The 26246-nt window shown below is 41.8% G+C and overlaps 1 protein-coding gene across 10 annotated transcripts in view; it reads left to right on the top strand.

Annotated features, from left to right (window-relative positions):
• The window catches only part of RBMS3 (RNA binding motif single stranded interacting protein 3), a gene marked incomplete at both ends in the record, with an annotated part of 720124 nt that overhangs the window by 599256 nt on the left and 94622 nt on the right, over nucleotides 1–26246 (top strand). For all 10 annotated transcript variants that reach the window (XM_080934840.1, XM_080934835.1, XM_080934844.1 and 7 more), the window contains 2 exons: nucleotides 1735–1841; nucleotides 20848–20894. In XM_080934840.1, the coding sequence (XP_080790966.1) occupies nucleotides 1735–1841; nucleotides 20848–20894 (154 nt within the window). The remainder of the gene's footprint in view (nucleotides 1–1734; nucleotides 1842–20847; nucleotides 20895–26246) is intronic.

Raw genomic sequence — 26246 nt, 5'->3', positions numbered from 1 at the left:
TCTTCAAGGACAAGTATTTTGCTAAAGATGTTCAAGATCCCTACAGAACTGTCAACTTATCAGATAATGGCATAAAGAACCTCTGTTCCTGGAAGCCAGGATTCAGCCTCTGTTCCTGGAAGCTAGGATTTACACCAGTATCCCATCTGCCAAATAGCTTGGAGTCTGAAGTTAGTGGAAGCAAACAGGCTTACTCCGGGCCAACATTAAGAAAATAGAGAATTTTTTTTTTTTTGTCTCAAATTTCCACTTTCCAGGGTTTAATGCTGCTTTGTGTGTGTGTGGGGGGGGGGGCGGGGCAAGAAGTCCCTTCTTCAGGTGGGGTTTTTATCTTCAAGGCACTACCTCCTCCTCATCTTCCTCCTCCTTCTCCTCTTACTGGATTTGGACTTGACTCGTAGGCTCCTGGGGGCAACTTATGTGTTTTCACTTCAGACAAACACAATCTTTTCTCCACATTAGTTCTCCGAGCTGAGGAGGACTTGAGGGGGACTCTTTTAGGGGATGAGTCCTTACCAATTTAGAGGTAGGAGGAGAGGAGAGACAAAGCCTGTCCCAGGAGCTGCCCTGACATGCTTCGTGATAGTTTGTAGGATCTTTCCCTCACTACCCTGGCAGTTGGTCTCCCTGGCTTCTCACTAGCTTTGACTAGGAACCTGAATGGGGGAACCTTGGGTGAAGGATACGCTTCTAGTGTTTGAGCAGTCCGAGAGAATTAGTGAGAAAACGAAGCTAACTTAGCTGCTATTCAGTGAAATAACCACCTCTCCAGCTGCTCCTTTTTCCTCTACCACCTGGTGATGCTGCTCACTCAAGCACAAGACCTGGAGGTTAGAGAAATCAAGCCCCGTGCACCCCAGCCCCTGTATGGGACAGAGGCTTGTTGTGCTGTGGCCTTGTAACCCTTCATACTACATGGTGTAAGAAAGGCTTGTGGCCCTACGCAGTACATGGCTCCTTGGCACATAGACTATGCCAAATTAGCTCAAATGTCATAAAAACATCCCACCAGTCCCTGGAAACTTTCAAAGGCAGGAACAACCCTCTTCATTTTGGAGGATTTTTCTTTCAAGGCTCTCTCTTTCCTCTAGGTCTCCTGCCATGTTGCCTCTGGCTGCTCTCTCTCTCTCTCTTTCTCTAGCTCTTAAGCCCCTATCTACTGCCTCACACCTCAAAAGCTCAAATCCTAAGCCCTGGTTGGTTGCAAAACCCTCTCTCCAAATAGAGCAAATTTCTGAGGTGTAACTTTTCTGTTCGATTCTTTCTCAAGCCTACTGCTCTGATCCCTAAAAAATTTCAAAAATCAGTTTCTGTAGTTTGCATGGTGAAGGTAGAACTAACTGCCTTGATGGAAAAATAACCAGTTGCAGTTACAATATATTAATTAATTATATATATATATATATATATATATATATATATATATATATATTAATAAAATAAATAATAACTGTATCGGGAGACTCATCTCAGAGACAAGTGCACATTCTTCTACAACCGGTTTTCCACAAGTAGATGTTACACTCTCTCAAGTGTAACACCAACATCGGTGCTTTCCTGAGGCCCACCAATGGTTAGAACACCGGTCAGTGAGGCCCAGAGGAAAGAGGGACAGAACCATGACTTCAGAATGCTTTCATAACCAAGACCCACTGTGAACCCCCTGGAATAATTAGGCTTTTGCCTGAGCATCTGCTAATGTGCTAATGTGCCTCTACTTTCTTACCTCCCCAGCACCCAGTGAGCCTTTGCTGTGCAAATTCGCTGATGGAGGACAGAAGAAGAGACAGAGTCAGAGCAAGCACACCCAGAATGGGAGACCATGGCCCAGAGAAGGAGAGGTGAGTCCTGAAAGCTGCTCAGGAACTGGGGGGTGGACCTCCCTAAGGAAGGGGTAAAGCAGACATTTGGAGCCATGCAAAAGAAAAAAAAAATTCGGAGCTAGGGATTGCTGGCTGACACCCTCAGTGCTAGGGATTTCTGGCTGACAACCTGACTCAAAAGAGACCCTGCGGAAGGGATAAGACGGAAAGATAGTGCAGGACATCTAATGTCCTCCTCAAACACAGCTAAAGAACCATGTACACACATAGTTATACGTGATGCTGGTATCTCTCCATCCCCCATACACACTTAGATTTTACAGGAAACAAAATGTCCAGAGCCAAACAGGCTTCCATGCTTTCATGTGTAGAGAGAATGACATTCCGTGGGGAAGAACAAAGAGCTTGAAAATCAGAATCAAGGGAGTTGGAGATGTAGGTCAGGTGGTAGAATGTAGTACACTGCCCTTCTGCGCCAGACGCTTGGCTTTGATCCCTCGCATACCATAACACAAACCAAAGATCCAAAGCCCCGGTATCTCCATGACAACCCCAGGAATTAAAAGTCAGATGCAGGGGGATCAGATGTGCAAGGTCATCTTTGGGTACATTGTTAATTTGGGTAAAATTAGAGCCAACCTCAAAAAAAAAAAAAAAAAAAAAAAGACTTCCCCGTGTCTTTACAGAAATCTGAAAGGAATTCATCATCACAAGACAAATGGCAGGCTGACATTTCTCCTTTAACATAAATCTTATCAGGAGTGATAGTTACCCTCATTCCCATCATGGCTGGAGAACAGGGAGGGAGCTGAAGGTGTTGGAGAGCCATCAGGGAGCAAAGGGAATATATGACTTTGATAGATTCTCAAGGCTGCTGGCAAGTTCCACTCTAGGATGTAACATGCCTCAGACTGCATGACAAGGAGGAGCAGAAGGCAGGTACTAAGGAAAGAGGATATACTTCTCTTGCATTTGCAAGGACTGGGATGGGGGAGGTCAGCTTGCTTTTTCCCTGTGGAGATTTGTGTGCCTACCCCTTCCCAGTAGGGTTTGTCAGCTGTAGGCAGTGAGATGGGGGAGCAAGTGCTCTAGTTCCTGGGAGAGAAGGGATCTATGATATAGCACTTGCCACAAATAATTGATCAGTAATTACATAGTGGCTATGGGATGCAGGTACAATTATTTAAGGAAACACTTTCATTGAAATTTGTTTTAAGAATCCAGTGTTTGTAGTATAAAAAGGACAAGAATTTAGGTTAGCTTTACCCTCTCATGGTGCTTCTCTTAGTTTCTTTCTCTTTAGCTGTATTTTTAAAAATCCTGGCAATTTAATGGAGAAAACGTTTATTTGGGCTCAGAGTCCATCATGGTGGGGAAGTTATAGTAACCACCTGGTCACATGATGTGGTCACATCTACAGTTAGGATGAAGAAACTTATAAATACATGCCAGTTCTCAGTTCCTTTTTTTTTTTTTTTACGGTCCAGTATCTGCTGCCTAGGGAATGATACTGCCCACAGTGGGCTGTTCTGTCTGCCTCAGTTAATATAATCAAGATAATCCCCACAAACAGGCCCAGAGGCCCCTGTCTTTAACGTGATTGTAGATTATGTCAAGTTGATAACACTAGCCATCATAGTGGTGTGTAGACACATGCATAGACATTTATACCCATGCCTACATATTCGTGAGTGTGTGGTGGTATTTAAGAAAGAGAGAGAGATGCCAGTTTAAAAAAATATATTTTATTAGCCAGAAAGGAGCGAGAGAAGCTGATACAAAGTCCAGCTGTCCATAAAAAGGACAAAAGACAAAAACAAAAAGTGATTCCCATTAGCCATACATATTTCTTCATAATACAAACTGACAGTGAGAGCTACACCTTATGGGACTTGGAAATTTGTGCTTTTTGTTGTTCGTTTTTGTAAAATAGCAGGGGAAAGGTGCCTAGATTTTGGAGGCTTTTTTTTTTTTTTTTTTTTGAGGAAATATGATAGAGTTGTTTGAATAATTAAATAAGTGACATTTAGTGTCAAATCCATAATTTCAGTGGGAGATTTTTTGCGTTCTTATTCCAAGTACCTGCTTTGTCCATTTGTCATTTAAGAGGCATCATAATTACCTGTCATCATATTCTCTGAACATCAAGAGAGCTGTTTTAAGAAAGAAAGGAGGCTGGGAGACTCTTGGTAAATGGTTTAGCCATTTTTTATATTCTGAGGCTGTTTTGAATGTGTCTATAAGGGTCTGAAAACCCCTCTTGAATTGCATAGCTGTAGTCAAGCACTGTATAATGTATATCATTATAGTAAGAAGTACATAAAATAAAACCAGAATAATCATTGAGTGTCAGAAGCCAATGGAAAAATGCAAGAGTGTTCATATTTTCTGTGAGAAAGTAAGCTGAGATTGCTTGTGTTTTAATGAGGGCATTGGGGGTGTGACCTGCGTCTTGGGGATTGAGTTTAATGCATCAGCAGAGAATCTTACAGCCACAGCATCATTACATTTGTCCCATATAATGCGTTCATAGTCTAAAAAGACTCATTTGACCTTAAAATTTGATTAAGCAAAATGCTTTTTAATTACAGATATCTTTGCACCACATACTGTAACCCCCAGCTCTATGAGTTCATGAGGAAACTTGGCTCTAATGACAAATTTCGTCTCATGTGGAAGAATCTTTAATACTTTCCTCAGGTCACCAAGAGGCAGTTATAAGAAGATCACAAATTTTGGTATCAGTGTAAAAACCACAAAACTCAGACAAACAAAACCAGCACTCGCCACAGAGGAAAATAGAGATTGTTAATTTGGAGCCAACTATAAGTGACTGTGGCCAGGGAACACAGATACTGATTACCTCACACACCATGCCTTAATGCAACAACCACAGGGCTCCGATAACAGAACAATCAAAGGTAAAAACCAAGGTGCTTTTAAAATACGGTGTTGGGCTATGAGGTAGGTGAAGGGCGGCAAAGCAGGCATCTCTGCCATGGGTCCTGGATGCTCTCTGGTGACATCCTTAAGCTCTACATTGAGGAAATCTACAGGTTCTGCTTAAACAGTCCAGAAATAATTTACCTGATAGGTGGGGGATAAATAAAGCCCAAGAGAACCTGACCTTCAGCCTGCCACACTTGTCCATCTGAAATTAAATGGACAAATGTAAAGACTGGATAAGATAGATGACTGGGCATCTCATGAGCTCTGAGCCATTTCTGAGCCAGGGATATGATGGAAGAGAATTGGGGTTGATTCCCAATGTCAACCTCAGAACTTCATGTGGGTATTCATGGCATAGATGCACAGAGGTGCAAATACACATATGCACACAACACACTCATAGAAACACACACATACACACAGAGAGAAGAAAACAACACATACACAGACACCACACACATGAAAATAGTTGTCCACTATTCTATAATTCTACTTCGAGTCTTAGCCATATTCTTCCTCCATTCATTCTCAGGACTAAGAGATGTAACTCTCTTCAAAGCCCTTTCTGATCCATGATGTGTCAGTTCATTCTCAGGTTGCTGGCACAGATGCTTGAAAAGGTGACTTAAGAGAGGAAGGGTTCAGTCTGGTCGAGTTTCAAGAATGCAGTCCATCAGAGCGGAGAAGGCATGGCAGGTGGAGCATGTGGAAGCTGCTCACATTGAGGCTGGAGTCTAGAGGTAGAGATGAGAGATGGATAAAGTGCTCAGTTCACTCTTACTGTAGGTCTGCCCACCTCATCCAGACACCTCCTTACGGCTACACCCAGATATTGATCTCCCAGTGATTCTAGATCATTGACCATTACATTAAAGCTGGATCACAGATTTTTAAGTATGTGTGTGTGTATAGATAGATAGATAGACAGACAGACAGATATAGATACAGATATAGATAAATTAGAGATTGAGTAGAGATAAATGTATGTGTGTGTATGTGTATATGTATGTATGTATGTATGTATGTATGTATGTATGTATGTATGTATGTATGTACATTTCACAGTCTATAAAGCAATGATATACCTTTCAGTCACTGTTGAGTTGGGGCTGCTTCAGAATGGTGTCCACCTGTAATTGTAGTACTTTAGAAGCTTATGAGGAGAATCATGAGCTTGAACTACATCCGGCCTCAAATCTAGCAACACTGTAGTCAGTTGAGGCCACCCTTCCAGAAGTAACCGAAGGCAAGAGAAGACAGGCAAAGGTTCTTGCTCATGGTTATCTGGTCTGAACTGGGTGCCTCCTAACTTTGGCCTCCACTCATCTGTGTTTCATTCTGGTGGACACATAGTTCCAGACTTTTCAGACCAAGTCCAGAGTATTTCTACAAAACCCCTGGGATTAACGAATGAAAAAAAGTAGGGAAGGAGTTTGTATTGTGATACCATGCTGATATGCTGGCAGGGGAGGGAGCATCTTAAGGGGAAACAGGAGTAAGAGAACAATTCTATCCCAAGGACTCCTCTGTTTGGCTGTCAGACTGTCACCTTGCATTTAAAAAATTAATGTAGGGGGCCAAGCTTGAACTCCAAGAGCAGCAACCAAAGGCACCTGTTCTGTATCCATCAGAGGGAGTAGACCTGTGAGGGTGGGGCAGAGATGGGAGAAACTCTTCTAGACCCAGAGTCCCCAGGAGCTTAAACCCGACACCCCACAACCCCCCCAGACACTTTTCTCTTTCATAAATGTGGGTTTAAAAATGTATTATTTCATTGTGCATACTGCTGTGTTACATATGGACATTTATCTAAGAATTATTTGTTTATTTATTTATTTATTTATTTATTTATTTATTTATTTATTGTATATAAGTACACTGTAGCTGTCTTTCAGACACATTGGATCCCATTACAGATGGCTGTGAGATACCATGTGGTTGCTGGGAATTGAACTCAGGACCTCTGGAAGAGCAGTCAGTGCTCTTAACCACTGAGCCATCTCTCTGGCCCATATATGGACATTTTCATACAAATATATGTTATACATTATCTGTGCTCTCCCTATGCCTCCTTTCCCTGACCTTTCTTACTTGAAAGCCCCTACCCACTAAAAGGTGCTACTTAAGATGGAATGCCTATAGCTGGAAAGATGGCTCATTGGATAAGATACTGGCCATATGTCAGCATCAGGACCAGAGTTCAGAACCATAGCACACACCTGTATACTGGGTATAGTGGCTGTGGAGGCTGCCTGTAGCTACAGGACTGGAGGAGGAGGGAGAGAAGGGGCATCTAACTTAACCAGAATGGCAGAAACATCAAGTTTCAGGCTCACTGTGAGATTCTGCCTCCGTAAATAAGAGAAGAGAGTAATCAAGGGCCTCACCCTGAGGTCCCCTCTGACCTCTACATGCACACATATGTACCCACACACATGAAGTCACATACATGCATTCAGCTCAGCACACACGTGCACACACCACACATACGCACACTCACAGGGCAGGGTTGGGGGATGGGATATATACCCCATCTTTCTAAGGAATGAATTTGAAAAATAAATAAATAACAATAGCAACAAAAATCTCAAAAGCCTGGATCTGTGACAGAGCCTAGAAACTGGAGACAACCTGAGCCCAGCTGAGTTAAAATACAGGAAAAGAGCATTTAAACCTATGACTAAATCTTCGTCTCTTCTGGGTTTTTGGGTCATGATTTTCTATCAATTTTAAAGAAGACCAGAGGCACAGCGAGGAGAAAATTGGACGTATTCTGCCAGTTTGGACACCCTGAAAATGAGCTTACTTTTCTGTACTGATTTGTTCCCCCAAATTCTTTTGAAATATCGGGAAACTGAGGGACTGGTAATGACCTACGTGCCTGGTTATAACAGAGAGGAGGAGATGCCCTTTTTTTCCCCACTCTTGAAAATTAAGAAAAACTGATAAAGCGAAAAGAATTTCTGCTCCATGTTGCAAGCATTTTAGAGTTAAGCTAAACACGGAAATTGATAAGCTAATTTAAACTTTATTATTTAAAGCTTTTTTTCTTTGGGGCATCATTTTGATAGTTAATTAGCGTGCTTTGGTGAAATGCATTTATTTATTAAGCGGTAAGTCTGGGAACTTTGCACACAGAAATAGACATGAATAAGCAAGATTTTCAGATTTAGATGTATGCTTGTGGCCATGACTTGACATAAATGGAAACCTTTGGGTAGGGGGCACTTTAAGTTATTATCTAATCTTGCAGGAGATGCCTGGAATACTAAGTGGCCTGGGGAAGAGATTCTCCACTAATCTAGAGGTCTTTATTTTTATCACTAATTTTATTTCCTATTTAAATGTTTTCCATACATTATATTCCAATAATGTTTTCACCTCCCCCAAGTCCTCCAAGATCTTTTCCCCAGCTCCCTACCTGCACAACTTCTTGTAAATTTTATCCTTCACAAACCTTGTTCGTGTCTAGCTCAGTGGAAGATGGCTAGATTTGTAAACCTGCTTCAAGATGCAACCTGCTAATCTACTCTCACGACTTTGTCTTAAATATATGGGGAAAACCTGGTTCATCTGGAGGACATCATGAAGTCCTAGAAGGGTCAGGGAACCCCCCAGGAACCACTGGTTTGGAGAAGCTTACAACTGGCCCTGGCCTGACATAGTCTTGAAGGACTATGGATGTCCTTAAGAGATTGAAACGAAACATATTTCTTGACAAATAACATGGCTGTTTGTCTAATGGGGAAATCATTTCCTGGGCCACCCTAGAGTGGCCTCTACAACCTCACCCAATTAGGAGATAACTGGGTAATGGCAGTCATAATAGGAATTTCCCAGGAGGGACCTCTGTGGATTATGTTCTGAATGGCCAATATTTATGATATATTTGTGCCAAAACATTCTTATGCCATTGTAAGTTAAAAGGTAAACTCTCTTTATCTGTGCTGTGAATTCCCCCATCCCTGGGACACTGCATTGCTCAGAGTGGAGACCATATTCTCGTGGCTCGCTCCAAGGAGGATGCTCATCTTGACTGTGACAGTGTGCCTCCAGATGGTCTGCAACCAGGAATGTCCCAGACTAATGCTAAAAGATGTCAGGAACAGGCAGGCACAGTCTACCGGAACCTGTGTTCCCAAAGGGTTTGCTTCCAGTGACTACTAAGGCCAAATTAGAAACTGGGCTTCATTCCAACTAGCAAGGTAAAGAAGAAGATGACAAAATCAAAATCCAATAGATGGCATCCTAGAGATCCTGTGACGATAGTTATATACTGAAATAGTAATAACCACTACCACCTTACAAGGAGGGGGGAGACTTATGAAATATGTATATTTGTAGCCTAAATTCAACCATAATATAGAGATGTTTGGATCAAATTGGGAATATTCCCACTATGCTATGAAAGCTACTCAGATTTTGAAATTTCTCTATGTTTTGTTGTGAGTGACCTTTGTGGGTTTGTGTAAAGAGTTTTGAATATAAATAAATCTTAGTTTAAATAGAAGAATATCATACCCTCTTACTAGATACTTACACTTAATTTTGTCTTTAAATAGTACAGATAGTATTCATTGTTATTAATATTATTTCTTGCAGCCTCAAAACACTAACCTTTTATAAGATATTCCCAAGCTCAATACTAATGGAATCAGCAGATACCTTTGGTAGCTCTCCCATAGGACCTTACTCCCAACAATAAAAATTACATTCTGGTCACAGTCACAAGTAAGAGACATGAGAACTATATAAGAAGCAACTGAATCAGGTCCTCAGATGCTTAGTGCAAAAAGCCAAGATTTTATTATGAAGGAAAACCAAGACAGTGCTGTTTCTTATCTTTTGACCTGTTCATAATTATCTGACAGAGTCAACGGAAAAGCAATCAGCAAAGCAAGAAAAACATTTTTTCCTCCAGTTGATGCTCTGAAAACTTCTTCTTATGGAAACACTTAGAAAAAAATGATCTTCACTGTTTGGATACAAAAGTGAGCTGATGGAAATAATATTGATAATAATCAACTCTCTGACTGCAGCAATAACCACATTTTATTAAATAGAAAATCAAATTAAGTTTTTGGGGGAGATTCAGTGTAGTAATATTAAAGTTTGGAATTTCTAAACTATTTCCATGTAAAGAATACATTTTCAGGAACACTTGTTAGGGTCGTTTTTTTTCCTTCTATTTTTGAGATTGTAATTAAATCATTTTCCCCTTCCTTTCCTCCTTCTAAGAGCTCTCATAATTTCCTTCCCTGCTCTCTTTCAAATTGATGGCCTCTTTCTTCATTAATTGTTATTACATGCTTAGATGTATATCCATATACACATGCATTCCTAACTGTAACCTGCTCAGTCTGTATAATGCTACCTGGGTATGTTTTTAGGGCTGACCATTTGGTGTTAGATAACGAATTGGTGTGTTCTTCCCTGGGGAAGACTATTTCTAACACTCTGAGCATTCCTTACTGTTGGAATTTCCTGTGTTGTTTGTATAGAGTTTAACCCAGCAACCCCTTACCCCCACTCCTGCCAGCCCTAGCATGTCTGTTGTTCTTGTTCAGCTCCTGTTTAGCCAGTCATGATGGTAAGACTCTATGGGTGTCACTTCTGACATTCCTAAAACAACAACTGCACAGTAAATTCTCTGAGCCCCTGGCTCTTATGGCCTTCCCATCTCTACTTCTTCCGTGACCCCTGAGCTTGAGTTGCTTTGTAGATCTAGCTGTTGGCACTTGGCTCTACAACTCTGCATTTTGATTGGTTGTGGTTTTCTGTGATGGTCTCTGTCTATCACAGAGAGATATGGATGATGATAAAGGCTACACTCATCTGTAGGAATGAGGACAAGTGTTCAGAATATAGTTAAGGATGATGCTGGCTTAGTCAAGTGGTAGTTTTAAATTCCCCCTGGAGATCCACAACTTCACTAACCCTGGCTAGTTGGCTGGGTTTCTAGCGCCAAGAGTAGTTTCCCTCTTGTTGAGGGGGTCTTAAGTTCAATTAGAGAGCTTTTGGTTGCTACAAAGGTATGTGGGTCACCACTGCACCCTTAGGACTATCTCACTGCACCCTTAGTACCATACCTCATAGAATCATACCTGGGTAGGACTGTTGGTTGCACCCTCCCTTGGAAGCCTATGTGAAACCTTCTGGTACCATGAAGACTAGTTCTTAGAAATGATGTTTCCAGCTCAGGATCCCCTGGGCTCTTTGTCTGAAGTGTACTCTGTCTTCAGCAAGAAGGCCTTACCTCCTACCTCTAGGGTGCAACTAAAGGCAATGGAACCCTGACCAGCAACTGAAAAGAAGGCTTATAATGCCTGCTGCTGAAGTTGTTGTTAGGTGGTCTTGGCTCTTAGAGGGAGCATTGTGAACCCAGAGGAGAAAATTCGATTTATACTATATATGTATATTTATACACAGACTTGGGTGTGTCGTATGCTTTTATCTTTTAGGTGGAAAGCTAGTGGTGTGACTTTTTAAGACATCCTTTCTTGAAGATATTTAAGTTCAATGCATTTCTATTAGTCAAGATATAGGCCTATGAATAAAATGAATATATATGAATAGCCTTGACTTGTATACACACACACATACAGAGAGAGAGAGAGAGAGAGAGAGAGAGAGAGAGAGAGAGAGAGAGAGAGAGAGAGAGGAGAGCTAATGTTATTTATTTTATCACAGTTGGTTTTAAGCAAAGTCATTTGGTATAATGGGGAACCCTGAACTATGTTTTATGTTGTCTGCTTTCAGTCATGGTTAAGAATGTCCTCTGTCCATAAGCCCTGTTTATAAAAAGCTAATATTAACAGGATTTCTCTTCCTTGGTTCCAAGTAGAGGAAGGATGCACAGGCTTTGTGGCCAAGTGCAATTTGTGTGCTATTTTAGACTACAAGGCCAAGGCAGCATTGATGAACTTAATTCCGAACACCCAGTCTCAAAATACTGAGTCATCATATACTCTAAACTCACTTATGATTGAGAAAAAATATATCCTCTTGGATCTCAAGAAAGGTCAGCAACCACACTGATCACACGGGGCTACAGCACATATTTAGATTTATGATGAGTCATCTTTCTTTTTGAGTTGTGCATTGCAGCTTGGCTGGTTTGTGTTTGTTTCTATGTCGAACGAAGGTGAATACAGGCAGACTGGACATCAGGTGATCAATTTCAGCCCTGTCATCCCAGGCTTCATCGGTTCACTCAGTGTCACTTCACCTGGTAGGTACAGGAACATGCACACGTACACACACACACACACACACACACACACACACACACACACACACACAAAACCAGGGCAATGCAGATACCCACAGAGGCAATGAGAAGGGGAAGAGTTCCTTAGAGCTGCAGTAATTGTGAGCTTGGGAATGGTGAGCCACCTTACCTTCTGTGGGTGCTAGAAACAAAACTTGGGCTCTCTGCAAGTACAGCAAGAGCATTTAGTCTCAGCTGAGACCCTGTCTCCAAAAGCAAAACAGAACACAATACACACAAATTGAGTGACATTTAAAAAAAAAAAAAATCAAAGTACACAAACATCAAAACTGTAATAAAAACCACCAGAGTCATCATTGTGGCCCCGGGTCATTGTTTATAGCTGTATTGTTCCTAAATATTAACCATTTGGGTTTCAGCATGTATCATGGAGTTGTCAGTCCACAATCATTTCCAAGCCAAAGTGTTTCCCAGAATTAAGAAGCCCCATGTTGCCCCCTCCAGTGGAAGTCTCTCTGTCCTGTGCTGAGGCACCCTGGGGAACAGTGTTTAGGAACATCATGAGCTTTGTGTGTGCCAACTCTGAAACCTCTGTTCTTCCCTGAGGAGGGTAGAGTAAGAATCCCTTGCATATGTTATGGACAGAGGAGAGTCTTCAGTGATGCTTTTCTTCATTATTTTAGGCTAAGGATACAGATCCTAGAGTTTAAGTCATATGTTCCATGACTTCTGAGCTGAGAAATGATTCTGGGCAAGGTCCCTAAGTGGGTCAACACCATGTTTCATTCCCATAGGATCTCGACAGCTGGTGGTGCATGTTCATGATTAGAGACAGCACAGGAAATAACCAGGGTGCAACTTAGTGACTGGTGCCTGGCTAGCTATGCTATCACAAACTACAACTGAACTGTAGTGGTGTGATGCCATTGCATAACTCAGGTCTGCTGAAATCCAGCTCTGCTCTGTGCATGCACAGGCACACACATATACACACACACACACACACACACACACACACACACACAAACTCTCTCTCTCTCTCTCTCTCTCTCTCACACACACACACACTTTCTCTCTCTAAATGCATGTGAAATGGTGTTTACTTTTTAAATAATAGAAATAAAATCTGCTGCCAATATAATGCTGTTGTAGTTTTTGACCTATGATATAAAGTATATTAAACACTAGAAATTAATATATTTTATTTTTGTTCCACATTGTGCTAAGGTTCTAGTAACATTGCTCTCCAAATCATAAATCATTACTTAACACTGAACCATTAGGTGTTTGTAAGAATCTTAGACAATTCTTTTTCTTTGAAGGTCATGCAATCATAAGAGTCACAGGCTAGCAGAGGGAAAGAGGACTGAGAGGGAAAAGTATAAATAAGGAAAAATAAAACCAAACCATTGCTACAAACCATGGAAAAGACTACAAATCATGAAAACCACTGAGAGATAACAAATTGTATAACTCATACTTTTAAAGAGAAGGGAGATGGATTACTAACTTAGCTATTTTACATGTCATGACAAGGTAGAATCAGTATCCAACGTCCTTCTGATTTGAGTGAGATGCCTCAGCAGGCAAGGTTGCTTTCCTACAAGTCCTGTAACCTGAATTTGAGCCTCAGGATCCACAGGAGGGATAGAAAAAAAAAGACCAGATGTTCAAGGTCATCTTTGGCTATATAGATAATAGAAGACCAGTCTGTACTAAGAGTCTACGTCCGAAGGAGGAGGAGGAGGAAGAGAATAGTAATGCTATCTCTGGGTCAGAGAGGTGGCTCTACAGTGTAAAGCAGAGTTCCTAGGACCCATGTAGCTCCCAACACCCTGCAACTCCACCTTGCCTGATACCCTCTTCTGGTCTCCATAGGCATCTGTATTTATGTGCACATAGTCATTCACACATATAGACATACACATATACATGTGGATAAAAAATGTTTAAAATAACCAAAAAAATGTATCTTTAGCTAGAAGTACACATAAGGCAAGAGTACCTGTTATAAATGAAAATCTCTTGACCAGACACTAGAAGAACCCAACCCTACATTTTTATGCTCTTGGGAGCACTAGAGTGCGAGCAAGCTCAGTATTCCTAATAACTTAAAACATATAACTAGGGAATAAAACATAAACCGCTTGATGCTGTTTTAGGACATTTCTGTTGAGCATGAATAGCTTGAAATAGCTTGTTGGTTAAGGTTTTGTCCATTCCACTAACTTAGAACATAATTTTCCTGCATACAGCAAATTATGGTACAACATATAGACATACTGCCTTTATTTGGACTCTGTTTTATAGTGAATTATCTATCCTCACAAATTGGGAAAAAAAAGATAGATACACAGTAGTTACCCCAGAAGTCTGAGCATAGCTCTGATTCTACTCCATCCATCTGGTAAGGCTCAAAGAGACAAGTTAGTTTAAGATTAAAGACCAACACACTTGTGACCCAATGTTAGTATTGGCATGCCTTAGACAATTTTATTAATAGTGAATTATTCCTATTATTTACAATCTTCTCATCTGCATATGAGGAGAAAGTCACTGAGCCACACTGATAAAGTTTTGATTTCTCAGCAGCACACAGATGGTAATAGATTGATTGGCCAGCATGTTACCAACCTGGAGAAGTAGCGGGGGTTGGGGGGAGAGAATGGGGGGAATTACATGGAGACAGAATGTTTTTCTGGGATTCTTGAAAACATTGGGTTATGACTAATGGCTACCGGCATGACCCTATGGTGTCTGCTTTGAGACATCATTAGTACTGAAGAACACAAGACTCCACATCGAGCGTCTCCCTACCTTCAGCTAGGTGTGTTTCAGATACTACTAGGGCTCCTGATGCTTTGGTCAGCCTCTCGGTACCACCCTTCTTATGGAATGTGAGAAGAGTCTAACATGAGTCCAGGAAGACAGCATTTGTCTTATGAACCAGGTAGTCTTTGACTGACTTTGTAGTTCTGAACTCTGTCGTCATGAGACACTAAACACAAATACACTCTCAGGAGAAACTGGATTCCGATCCCAGTGAAATCAAACATGGGAGAGTCCGCTGGAAATCGAAGTTGGACTTGTCTGCACTTGGGATGTCTTAGACCAGTTTTAAAGATGTAGAGATGTTGTCTAAACCATTTACCACTAACTCCTTCACACCTATCACAAAGTGTCTAGCACATGAGACCCAGGTAGAAAAAAAATTAAGCTGTCTCCTGTCCTGCCAGGATCTACCAAGAGTCTTCTTCACCTTGAACTGTAGGCAAGTCTGTCTGAGCCCTGGGAGGTGGAAACACATACCCCTGCTGTGGTGAGTCAGGTCTGCTGACTGGCTCTCCAGATGGGGCTTTATCTATTGCAAAGGCTGCATCGGAGATTGGGAGAGTAGTCTGAAGGAGAAGCCCTTCTCATTTTAGAAGCCTCAATAACTTGGCCTCTGAGCACTAATATATTTCAGTCTGATCAACTGCCCTTTCCTGAAGCTTCTGAGCCCAACGTGAATGTGTAATGATGAAAGATAATAAATAAGAATCTTAAGCCCCCCGTGATATGATAATTTTGCACAAAATATAATTGATGTGTCTAGACCTCTGCCTAGTCTATCTTGTCAAGGGAAAAATGGGAAAAAACATAAATTAATGTCTGGGAGAAGGGTTAGGTGTCTGCAGCCTGGATGTGGCTTGAGGCCAGGAATATTACAGCGCACACTTCCAGCAAGAAAGGCTGAGGGCTGAACTCCATGTCCTCTGACTGAATTGAACAAGGAAACCATGACAGCTAAGTGTGACATCAGTCAACAGAGCTATTCTTAGAACTGCTGTCATGTCCTGGCAATCCCAGGTTGCTCGCAGGCCTCAAGATCACTCCCATCAATGCCTAAGCACGCATAACTTCCAGGCAGCATCAACTAAACCCAGAAGATCCTAGAAGGATCTGGATCAATCTGCCAGCCACCTTTGCTCTGTTAGCTCCTCGGGCTTGCCCACTGTAGCCTCAGAATTCTGTATTTTCCATGGTTGGGCCCCATGTCATAGTGTTTGGACAGTATGTTTGCTACACCCTTGTCTGTAAAACACCATTGGTTAAAGATGAACTATTATATTATTTTAAACGCCACTAAAAAGAGAAAAGTGACTTGACACACTATGAAATGCTGGCAGTTATTAGGGGAATCCTAATTTCACAGATATTAAGATGTGAGAAAGTCAAAATGGTGTCTTAGAATCCGTGAAATTCAGACATTTAGATTGAGATTAAAAAACAAACTCCCTGTGCAGGCTACTTCGTTCATTGTTGTGACTAAATTCCGACCAAAAAAGGAACTCAGAAAGAGACATATTTATTTTAAATCACAGTTTAAAACAGTACAATCCAGGAACTGGAGCAACAGCTTGGCTGTTAAGAACACTGCTGCTTTTGCAGAAAAACTGGGTTCGATCCACCAACATGGTGACTCACAATTTGCTCTCACTCCAGTGCCAAGGCATATGATACATCCATGGAACAAGCAAAACACACACACACACATACACACACACACAAACACACACACAAACACATAAACACACACACAAACACAAAAACACACACAAACACACACACAAACACAAACACACACACACACATACACATATGTACATTTGCATCTTCCAGTTTCTCATTTAACCACCGAGTTCTTCCTGGAAAGATTTAAGCGTCATCAGCTTTCCAACCTGAGATCTCTTCAATCCTGTTTTATCTTGTCCTTCCCTGTTGCTATAAAAAGTAGATATCCTCTGGCAGGAACATTTTTAGATGAAGCCAAGAAGCAGAAATTCAGGAATGACACCACGCCTAAACATCAGCTTTATGGTGCCTCTCAGTTTGATTCCATCAGACATAAAGAACTCACTTCTCTTGGCTCCCTGGCTGCATTTGCTACTTTGAAGGTGATAAATCTGCAGTGTTGCTTTTGCCTGATTCCCGACAGCCCTCTTGAAGCAAGCCGGGAGATGTTTAGCAGCTGGTCCTCCAGCACAGGAGGTCTTGCTGGTCTCCCTCTTTCTTTCCTTCAGAGCCAAAACCACAACGCACCTCAGGCAGGCCGCTTGGCTTCTGTCTGGTGCTGTCTCCACTCCCAGTGATCACCCCCCTCTCCCCGTGTATGCCACCAGCCAAGGGTTTCACAAGTTCTGCTGAGAGTTGAGTCCACTTCTGATTTCTTAAGAGGAAGTGTTCCTAATAAAAACAGGACCCCTAAGGGATGCACTCAAATTTCATTTGAAAATTACGCTTATGTGAGGTACAAGTCCAGAATCCCCTCAAAGTCTTCAATTGGCGCCCTAATTTCTTGAACACGTGTTTATCTAATCCACAGCATGGAATTTTCTAAAGTGGTCTATGTGGGACACATCTAAGTGTTTTTAAATCTGGTCACAGCAGCCCAGCAGTTCTTCGGACTGTCTCTAGAATGATGTCTATGATTAGGCACACCCGCCATGTGTCAAGATAAACCTAGGGAAAGAGAAAAAAAACTATCCAGCCAGCTATCTTCTTGGCTTTGAGATAGTCATGGAGTCTCCTTCCCAGATAAGAATTAGTGTTTTCGACCAGGGATTCACTCATACCTGCTCCTAATATAAATGCTATAGGCACCATCTATAATTAGAACCTGTTGATACCATCTACTCGGTTGTTCAGATGTGACTAGCTAATATCCAGCCCCTAGCTCATTCTTCTCACCTGCTTCAGAGAATTTCTCATTTTATTAAAAATAATGTTTACCTTCTTTCTGGCCTGGTAGCATATGCCTGAGGCAGGAAAATCACAAGTTGTGGGACAGCCTGACCATCATAGCAAAATTCTCTAAAACAACAATACTATCCTATCCAATAGTTCACTTTCTTTTCTAAAATATTTAGAATATTCTAAAATATTTAACACTAAACAATTTTCCCCAGGAGGCCTAGAAATGCCCCCATTGTGGCTGAAATCCCAAAGCAAAGCCTAGCTGTTGTTAAGAAGAGATGTAAGTGTCTGGTTCTGTTTTAAATAAGTTATTCATGCCATTAGCGTGCAAACAACATCAGCAGAGAAACAGGACAACTCTGGGAATGTCAGGAGCCCTTTTGAAGGTCGACAACAGGATTAAGTGTCACTGTCTCACATATCTGGTGTGACAGTTTATTTTGTTCCAAGATATTTTACATTATTTTTTTCCCTGTGACTCTGGAGTTTGTCAACATGCCATCATATTTGGTGATTACCCAATGGTAATTTCATGCCTCTAGCTTTGTCTAAAGGGGGCTAGACGGAGCAGTGAAATCAATTTCTTCCTCGTCTTTGTGGGAAGAGACAACGGGAAATTGAATGCAGACTTTGCATTGAGGGCGTATTAGCATTAGAACTCAACAGTGTGTCACGTGCAGGACGGGCTCCAGGTGCAGCCAACCTATGTGTCTGGACGGTGACACCCAGCCAAGTCTTTGGCTAAAAACCCCCAAATCCCTTTGTTTAATCCTTGCCTTACTTTGTTACCTATCCTGTTTCAAATGCATGTGACCAGAGACTGTCCCTTACAGCCTAAAGTACTGCATCAAAATCCTGAAGTAGGTGATGTTTCTTGTCCCAGGCACCTCTCCCTGCAATGGCTAGATGTTCCTGATTCCCATGTATCAGGGAAGGGACACTGTTAGTCACTTTAAATGTTCTAATGTGTATCTATCTCCTAGGACGTGCCCCCTCCTCCCTGAGAGCTTAGGGTGCTTGGTAGCTTCCTCAGTGGAGCCAGCCCAGGCACCTTTGCTGACTTGTAACAGACATCTTAGTCTACTTGCCAACCTCGCTCCTCCCCCATCACACCACCTCTGACCACCCAAGGCATTGTGCTTGCTTTAGTCCCTCTTTCCAATCCAAATCACAACATGAAAAGCATTGTCTGTTAACATGAGATACGCAAGCTTGAAGGCCCATGGAGCATGAGATCATTTCTTTCAGTTACATGTGCATTAGCTCTAAAGAACTGGATGGGGAAAGTGGATTAAACCATGTAGCCAAGTAAGAAACTCAAACACAAATAGTCTTGCATTTCTTTAACATTTTATGCTTTTCTTCTTGTACCTTGACACGTCCTGGAAGCTCACTCACTTGTATGCCCTATCTCTTTATTTTAAAGTAATTATGAAGTCACGGCAAGCTATAAAAACTTTTCAGGAGTTCCTATGTATAGCCAGTTATCCAAATGGTTACAAATCATGTCATTGTGGCAGGGTATCAGAGAAAAACCACACTGATAGGATTCACTTAGTAATTTTAAAGTAAAAGCAAACATATCAATCTAAAGATAACTTGGGCTGTTTTCAATTCTTTTCAACATTCTGTTTCTATTTACATGTGCTAACCACACAGATGGTCCTGGGACACCCAAGGCCATCTGTCTGCACAGCATAGGGAAGACTCTACCCCAGTAGAGTTGGTACCCAGGCTTCCCTGAAGCCCCAAGCAAATGTCATAACAGTAGGGCAGTGGAGATCCCACATCAGAAGGCATGGATGTAAGGTCTCAGATTTTAGGGTTCAAGAGAGACGTTGAGATGAACTTTCTCTTTGATGGAGGGATTTACTGGGAAAGTTACCATGACGTAGATAGATGTCTATGTTATCAGATGGCATGATGAGGTTCTGAGTCAGTTGGGGGTGTGGTCCCCCCTTACAGGTTCTGGGGCACAGTGCTATACCATGTAATTGATGAGTAGCCAAAGTCATTTTGTCTCTGATTTCCATGTAGCGGGGTGAATGGGAAAATTTGTCTCTTTAGTCGATGAGTATACAGGATGTACTTCCCTGTGCCTCCTGATAGCTTAGAGTGCTTGGTAAACTTCCTTTGTGAAAGACAGAATTACAGATCCACTGTCACAGGACAGTGCCTTTCATTTCTTTTATAGTAGCTGAGGGTCCAGAGAAAAAAGGCCTGGGAGCCCTTAGTTAAAGGGTAACAATAGATTTGTGAGCTTGAGATAGTCACTGGCCTTAACAGTCTCCACTGTCTTTAGTGACAAGACAGAGAGAGATTGCTTCTGCCTACTTCATAGACTCACCATGAGGATCAAAGTCAGTGGCAGAGGAAGGGACAAAGATCCCCGGCTACAGAGTACCACAGTGAAGTTCCTTTGCGTTCCTGAAACTGCCGTTAATTACAGACATGTAATTTTTCCTTTCTTTCATTTTGTGTTTTAAAAGTAGCCTTAGACTGAAAGACAGAATAAGACTGGCTCTTCATTAGCCATAGGGGCCAGAATGTTCCACACCCTATGTGAACAATCTCCCTATCTTCTGATTTTTAGTAGGACAGGGGGTGGCAATATATCAGAGGAACTCTCTAGAACTCATTAACCACACACCTCTGAATAGAATCTTTAAAAATCAATACTTCTTACTACCCTTTATCTCAGGTTGGAGGCATCTCAAGGACCTGATACAGGCGCCATCCAGGATACAGGCGCCTTCCTCTGTTCATAGCATGGGATATTCAGCTGTTCCCATCACTGCTAAAAGAGCTACAGCCAACCACATTAGCCAGCAATGGTTTATGAAGTAGAGGTGAAAATCACCCAAGCTTCATCATCCCTTGCTCTATTTGAATAATATAATTTAAACTCCCAACTCAGACTAGCGAATTCTGGTGTGTGAGTAGTTCAGCTTGTCCCATTGGGGCAAGAAGGGTAAAGAAACATCTCTGTATACATGGGGTGGGGGTGGATTTTAATCAAGAAAACGAACTTCCTGAACTCAATATTTTAACACAATAATAAAAACGTTGAGTTATCTTTTTCCCCTATTCTTCTCCTCTTCTGTGCAGGCTGGCATGGCTCTGACCTATGACCCCACAGCTGCCCTACAGAATGGGTAAGTAGACCTCGTTTTTCTCAGCATCTATTTTTTTTCTAAGTAGTCTATGCCTCCAAATCCCCACCAAAGAAAATATATATACATACTTTTCTTTTGTGCGTGTATAGCCTCTCAGCAAGACATTTCCTACCATTGCTTCTGTCTCCTCAGAAGTTTCCATAGTTCTAAGCCTTTCTCTTAGCTCATCTCTTCTAATCCTCTGGTATCTCAAAAGTGGTCTGAAAGGAAGATTGGGTGTAGAAGGATCTTCAGCACTGCTCCTCAGTCACCTGTGTCTCTAGTTGCCTAGCTGTCTCCATTGAGGTCAACTTTGAATGATGCCTAGTATTTGGCCAGGAGCATTTCTGCATTCGAGTTAGGTCATGGTCAGACTTATTCAGCTAATTCTATCTTTGCTCTTCATTTTCATCTGTCTGGAAACATGTAGCCTCTTATTTAGCTTCAAATCCTGCCTCCAAAAACCAAGACTGACTGTTACGCCACATACTGTGGCCTCTCTAAAACTGCTCTGTAATCGGATTGCTTTTCTATCTCTCTGCTTCCCTTTGCATGGCTTTGGTTGGCTTGCATTGGCTCTGAGCATTTGCTAACTGTCTGTTTCCATTCCAAGATTGAGGTGGGGTTAATGACCTTGACCTGTCTGCTTTTTATTTACAGAGTATATACTATTAGAAATCAAAACAAGATAATTATTTTATAGTTAATCATCCATCAGTAGTTTAAGGACAGTCATGATCACTGTGTTTAGATCAATAACTATTTTGCTGGGCCACATAAGAGTGAAATCTAGACATTGGATTGGCTTACTCATAAACTGTTAAATATATAGCTTCAAAATTATAGGTATCATCTGCACAATGACATGTCCATTAGTCCAAGATGGCGTTAGTACTAACTCCAAATTGTGTGTTCTCACTGACTTTCCCTCTAGCTCAGTTGTTTACAATGCTATTGTAGAGTGCTTTGATTCTAGAGCACACCCCAGAGCTCACACCTGGACAAAAGACATGGTTCATTGCAAGTCCTACACTGTGCCATTTGAGTGAAGGAAAATGTTCCCATTTTCCAAATCATAAATCATTAGGTCTGCCAGAGGTGGAATACCACATCTTAATCTTAGGAGAGCCTACATCTCCTCAAGTCTGTCTGGGTCAGTAGGAAAGACAACATTGCCAGGCGGAGGGGGGGAGAGTTGGAGAGAGAGCACAGGCTGTTGCTGCCATGGGATTTAGCATAGTATTTGAAGGTGGTGGCTTAGCCTATTGAAACAATGGGCATCAAGGAGATGCTTTCTGAGAACATGAGCTGCCTGAGCAGAGGGATCTGCAGAGTCGGCTTGGCTACAAACCATTCACAAGATAGAAGTTTCTCCTGGAACTGTGGTGGTCCAGAAAGGTGTGCTGAAGCTAATCTGAAACTTTAAAACTTGCCTCTTCATTATGGTATGACAGAAATAATGAAGAAGTCCTTGAAGCAGGAAGGTCTTAGAAATGGATGAAATCACAGAAGAGAGATGAAAATAGCCTAAGGCTGGGGAGAGAGCTCAGCCAGCAAATGTTTGCCTTGTTAACGTGAAGGTCTAAAACTATAGAAAGGAAATGCCAGGCCAAGTGGCTCAGAACTGTAGCCTCATGCTGGGGAAGTAGACTCAGAGAGATATCTGGAGCCAAGTAGCCAACCAGCCTGTATGACATCTTCCAGACCAGTGAGAGACCCTGTTGTAAAAACCAAGGTGGACAGTGTCCTGAGGAATGACAGCTGCGGTTTATCTTTGACCCTCATAAGCAGGCAATCCAACCTGCACACAAGTATGCATCAGCATTCACAACACACACACACACACACACACACACACAGAGAGAGAGAGAGAGAGAGAGAGAGAGAGAGAGAAAGAGAGAGAGAGAGAGAGAGAGAGAGAGAGAGAGAGAGAATACTAAAATGATCTAGTTATAAAACCACAAGAATTGTTCTAAGAAGCTTGATATATAAATGAAAGAGGGAACATCTAGCAAGGTCCCCCACTGAGAACTGTAACACAGTGAGGAGCCAGGCTCTGCTTTTACTGCTCTCAATTGTACTGATAGAAACTGAGCCCAGAACCTTCTCTAGGTCCCTTCTCTTCCACGGGCTTTCAGTCTTTTCTCTGAGATTTTTTTTTTTCACACTGTCTGTCCCCTTTTTCTAAGGAACCCCGGCCATCTTTCGTTCTTCTGGATCCCAAACCTTTATAGTCTATATCCAAAGCCATGCCCAGCCATGGGCCCTGTCATTTGTATCTCCATCTGCTTCTTAGATATTATCACCAAGTATCATCCTAGTTCCTGATGAGGCAAAACTTTCCATTGGTTTCTCAATGTTGGGACCCATGTACAAAGCCAGATGCACACTTCTGTAATCCCAGCACTTCTGTGGTGAGATAAGAGTTGGCCATGGGAGAATAAACTCAAAGCCTGTGGTGAGATAGCCTGGAGTATACAGTGCAGTATCAGATGTAGGAACAAAGGCCGTATCTCAACAAGGTGAAAGGTGAGAAGCAACTCTAGACAGTAGATCTCTGACTTAGGCACACACACATGCACACACAAATACACACTCAGCCACATGCATACATACATGTATATGCAAATACACACATATACATGTATGTACATGCAAATATACACATATACATGCATGCAAACACACACACATACATATACAATTGCACAGGTGCACACTCACACAGTCACATTCAGAAACACTTTGTATGTGCACACATATACATGAACATTCACACATCATACATGCATGTATACACACACATGCATGTATATACATGCACACAGAGTGGAATGTATTAGACTGTGATCCATTGTAGCATTATTTACAAGAAGAAAGGAGTTTTATATGCTTCCATGGGATTGAAGGAAATACGAAGATTGTAGCAAAATAGTCTTGATCTTACTTTTAAATGCTTTTCTTATCTTTGGTTTTATTGGCTCCTATGGTAACTACCTAATTGGAAGTCACTGGCAGAACAGCCATTATTATAAATGTGAAAATGTCTTCACATATTTTCTCAGAGAACTGCCCCTCAGGCAAATATCGGCTCCTCTAAGGGGCACAGACCCTGTTAGATCACCTGCTCTGGAGAACCTCTGTAACTGTCCAGAACTGAGGCATGCTACATCAGGTGGAAAGAACCTAAAAAGAGAAGTATTCACTACTACAGGGAAGAAACCATTTCTGCAACATGGCTATATCACAGGCTGGATCCAAAGACAGAGGTACACGTTGCTCTAGTCCCTGTTGAGACAGTGAATACAACTTAATGCTCAGCGAGCAGACTTCATCAGCAACCCTCTCTGCTTTGATTCAAAGTATCTTCCTATGCATAAAATTATTGGTGCCATCATTGACTCTAATAAACATATGGAGTCACAATTCTAATATAAGATAGGATAGAATAAAACACTTGCAAAAAATGCATAAGTACTAAAATGTGCTTATATCCAATGTCTAGAAGATTTATTGTATTTTTAGTGTGTGTGTGTGTGTGTGTCTGTGTCTGCATGCTCACATGAGAGTGGTACCCACTGAGTCTGCAAGAGGGCATTGATCCTCAGGAGCTGGACCTGCAGGAGATGGAGAGCTACTGGAGGTGGGTGTTAGAGATTTAACTCAGGACCTCTGCAGGAGCAAGAAGCATCCTTAGGTGCCCAGCCATTTCTTCAGCCCAGCATTCACTTGTATATGAACAAAATACCAAAAGAAAGAGTGTCAGACAAATGACAGAATTTCCTCTCTGGGAAGATCCAGCAGTATTTCAGGAAATAAGGAAGGAAGGGTTCTTTCATTTTTACCACTTACCCGATTAAGAGGAATTTTTTCCAAAGATGAAAACTCGATTACAGCAGATCACACAGAAGTTGTGTTCTGGGGAGGGCTTGCAAGCAAGGCCAGCCAGAGCTTCTCTCTTGCCAAGGCCTCCATGTTGTAGTAAAGACTGTTTGGTGGTCCTCTGGTGTCTGGTAACCATACACTAAGCCAAAGCATTTTCGGAGTATAAGATGGGGCTGGATCCTAGTGTTTTTCTCATTGCTAGGACCAAATTCTTAAAGAGAAGAGGTTTAAGGGGGTAGTCGAATTGGTTTTGCCTCACCTGGTTCGAAGGTGAGTCCATTATGTAGAGAAAGCTGCACACTGGGGGTGATCAGAGAGCTTTTGAATGTGGTGGCCAGAGAATGTGGTGCCTGTTTATACTCAGATCAGGAAACAAGGAACAGCCTGGAACCAGAACTGGAAGCATGCTATGTACTTCCTGGAAGCGACTTCCGGGATTCAGAAGCCTCTCAAAATATCAGCATCAGCTGGAAGGATGTTTATCTCCGTGGGCACATTCAAACCATGACAGGGATGTTACACTCATGAATCAAGACTTTTGTGGTTGCTTCCACAAGACATGCACAGGATCAGGCAATTCAAACTACTGGCCCAGAGGAAGGAAGGGCTCATGAAGCCCCATCCCCAGCTAAGGGAATCCGTGACTGCTAAAGAGGGGAGTCTGTTTCCTTCAAAAACATTGTCCCTGGTGTGTTGCACACATGCCACCAGATGGCCTTACACCCATTCACAAACAAGAAGTACTAATACTTCGCAGTAAGTTATAGAAATGAGAAGAATAAATAATATAAAAGGAAAAAGAATATGAAGTTGAACGGGAGTTGGAGAAGAGATGGATCAGGGGAATAGAGTGGATATGGTCTTTGATATATAACCAAAGAATTAAAAACCAAACGAGTCCCATAACTGTCACATTAATACTGCATTGTGAAGCAGAAGGGAGACTTTGTTTAGCTTATCTGTTAGTGTGTTAGTTGATGTGACTTTAGGACAATAAGAGTTTGCCATTGGCAGTCATTGGAAAGTCCCAATTTCATCTCTATGGGTCCATCCAAGTAACCACTTAAAATTAGTTCAGTATCACTTTTGGGGTCAAAGTCATCACCGAGAAGGGAAACCTGAATAATTTATTTTTTACCATAGATCTGCTTGGCAAAATAAAAATGTGTATTCCCCTCTACTTGCTCAGCATAACTCTGCTACAATCTGTTATTACTATTTCATCTTGTTTTTATTCTCCAAGCGGTCCACTATGAAATCCCATCAATTTCAAATATGAATGACTGGAGTATGTGTGTGTATGTGTGTGTGTATGTGAGAAGTAAGCCTTTTTACATTCCCAGTGCATCTTTCCCATGCCCCTCTCTCCATGATGTATTTTGTAAAGCCCCCCAGAGGGCTTTATTGGAGCCCGATGTATTCCTGTGAGAGAGGACAAGAAAATGTCTCCTGTGGTGTTCTTTGCCA

Source organism: Micromys minutus (genome assembly GCF_963924665.1).
Source record: "Micromys minutus genome assembly, chromosome: 21".
Taxonomy (NCBI): Eukaryota; Metazoa; Chordata; class Mammalia; order Rodentia; family Muridae; genus Micromys; species Micromys minutus.
The sequence above is the reverse complement of the archived record's forward strand: the minus strand, read 5'-3'. Positions and strand labels throughout refer to the sequence as shown.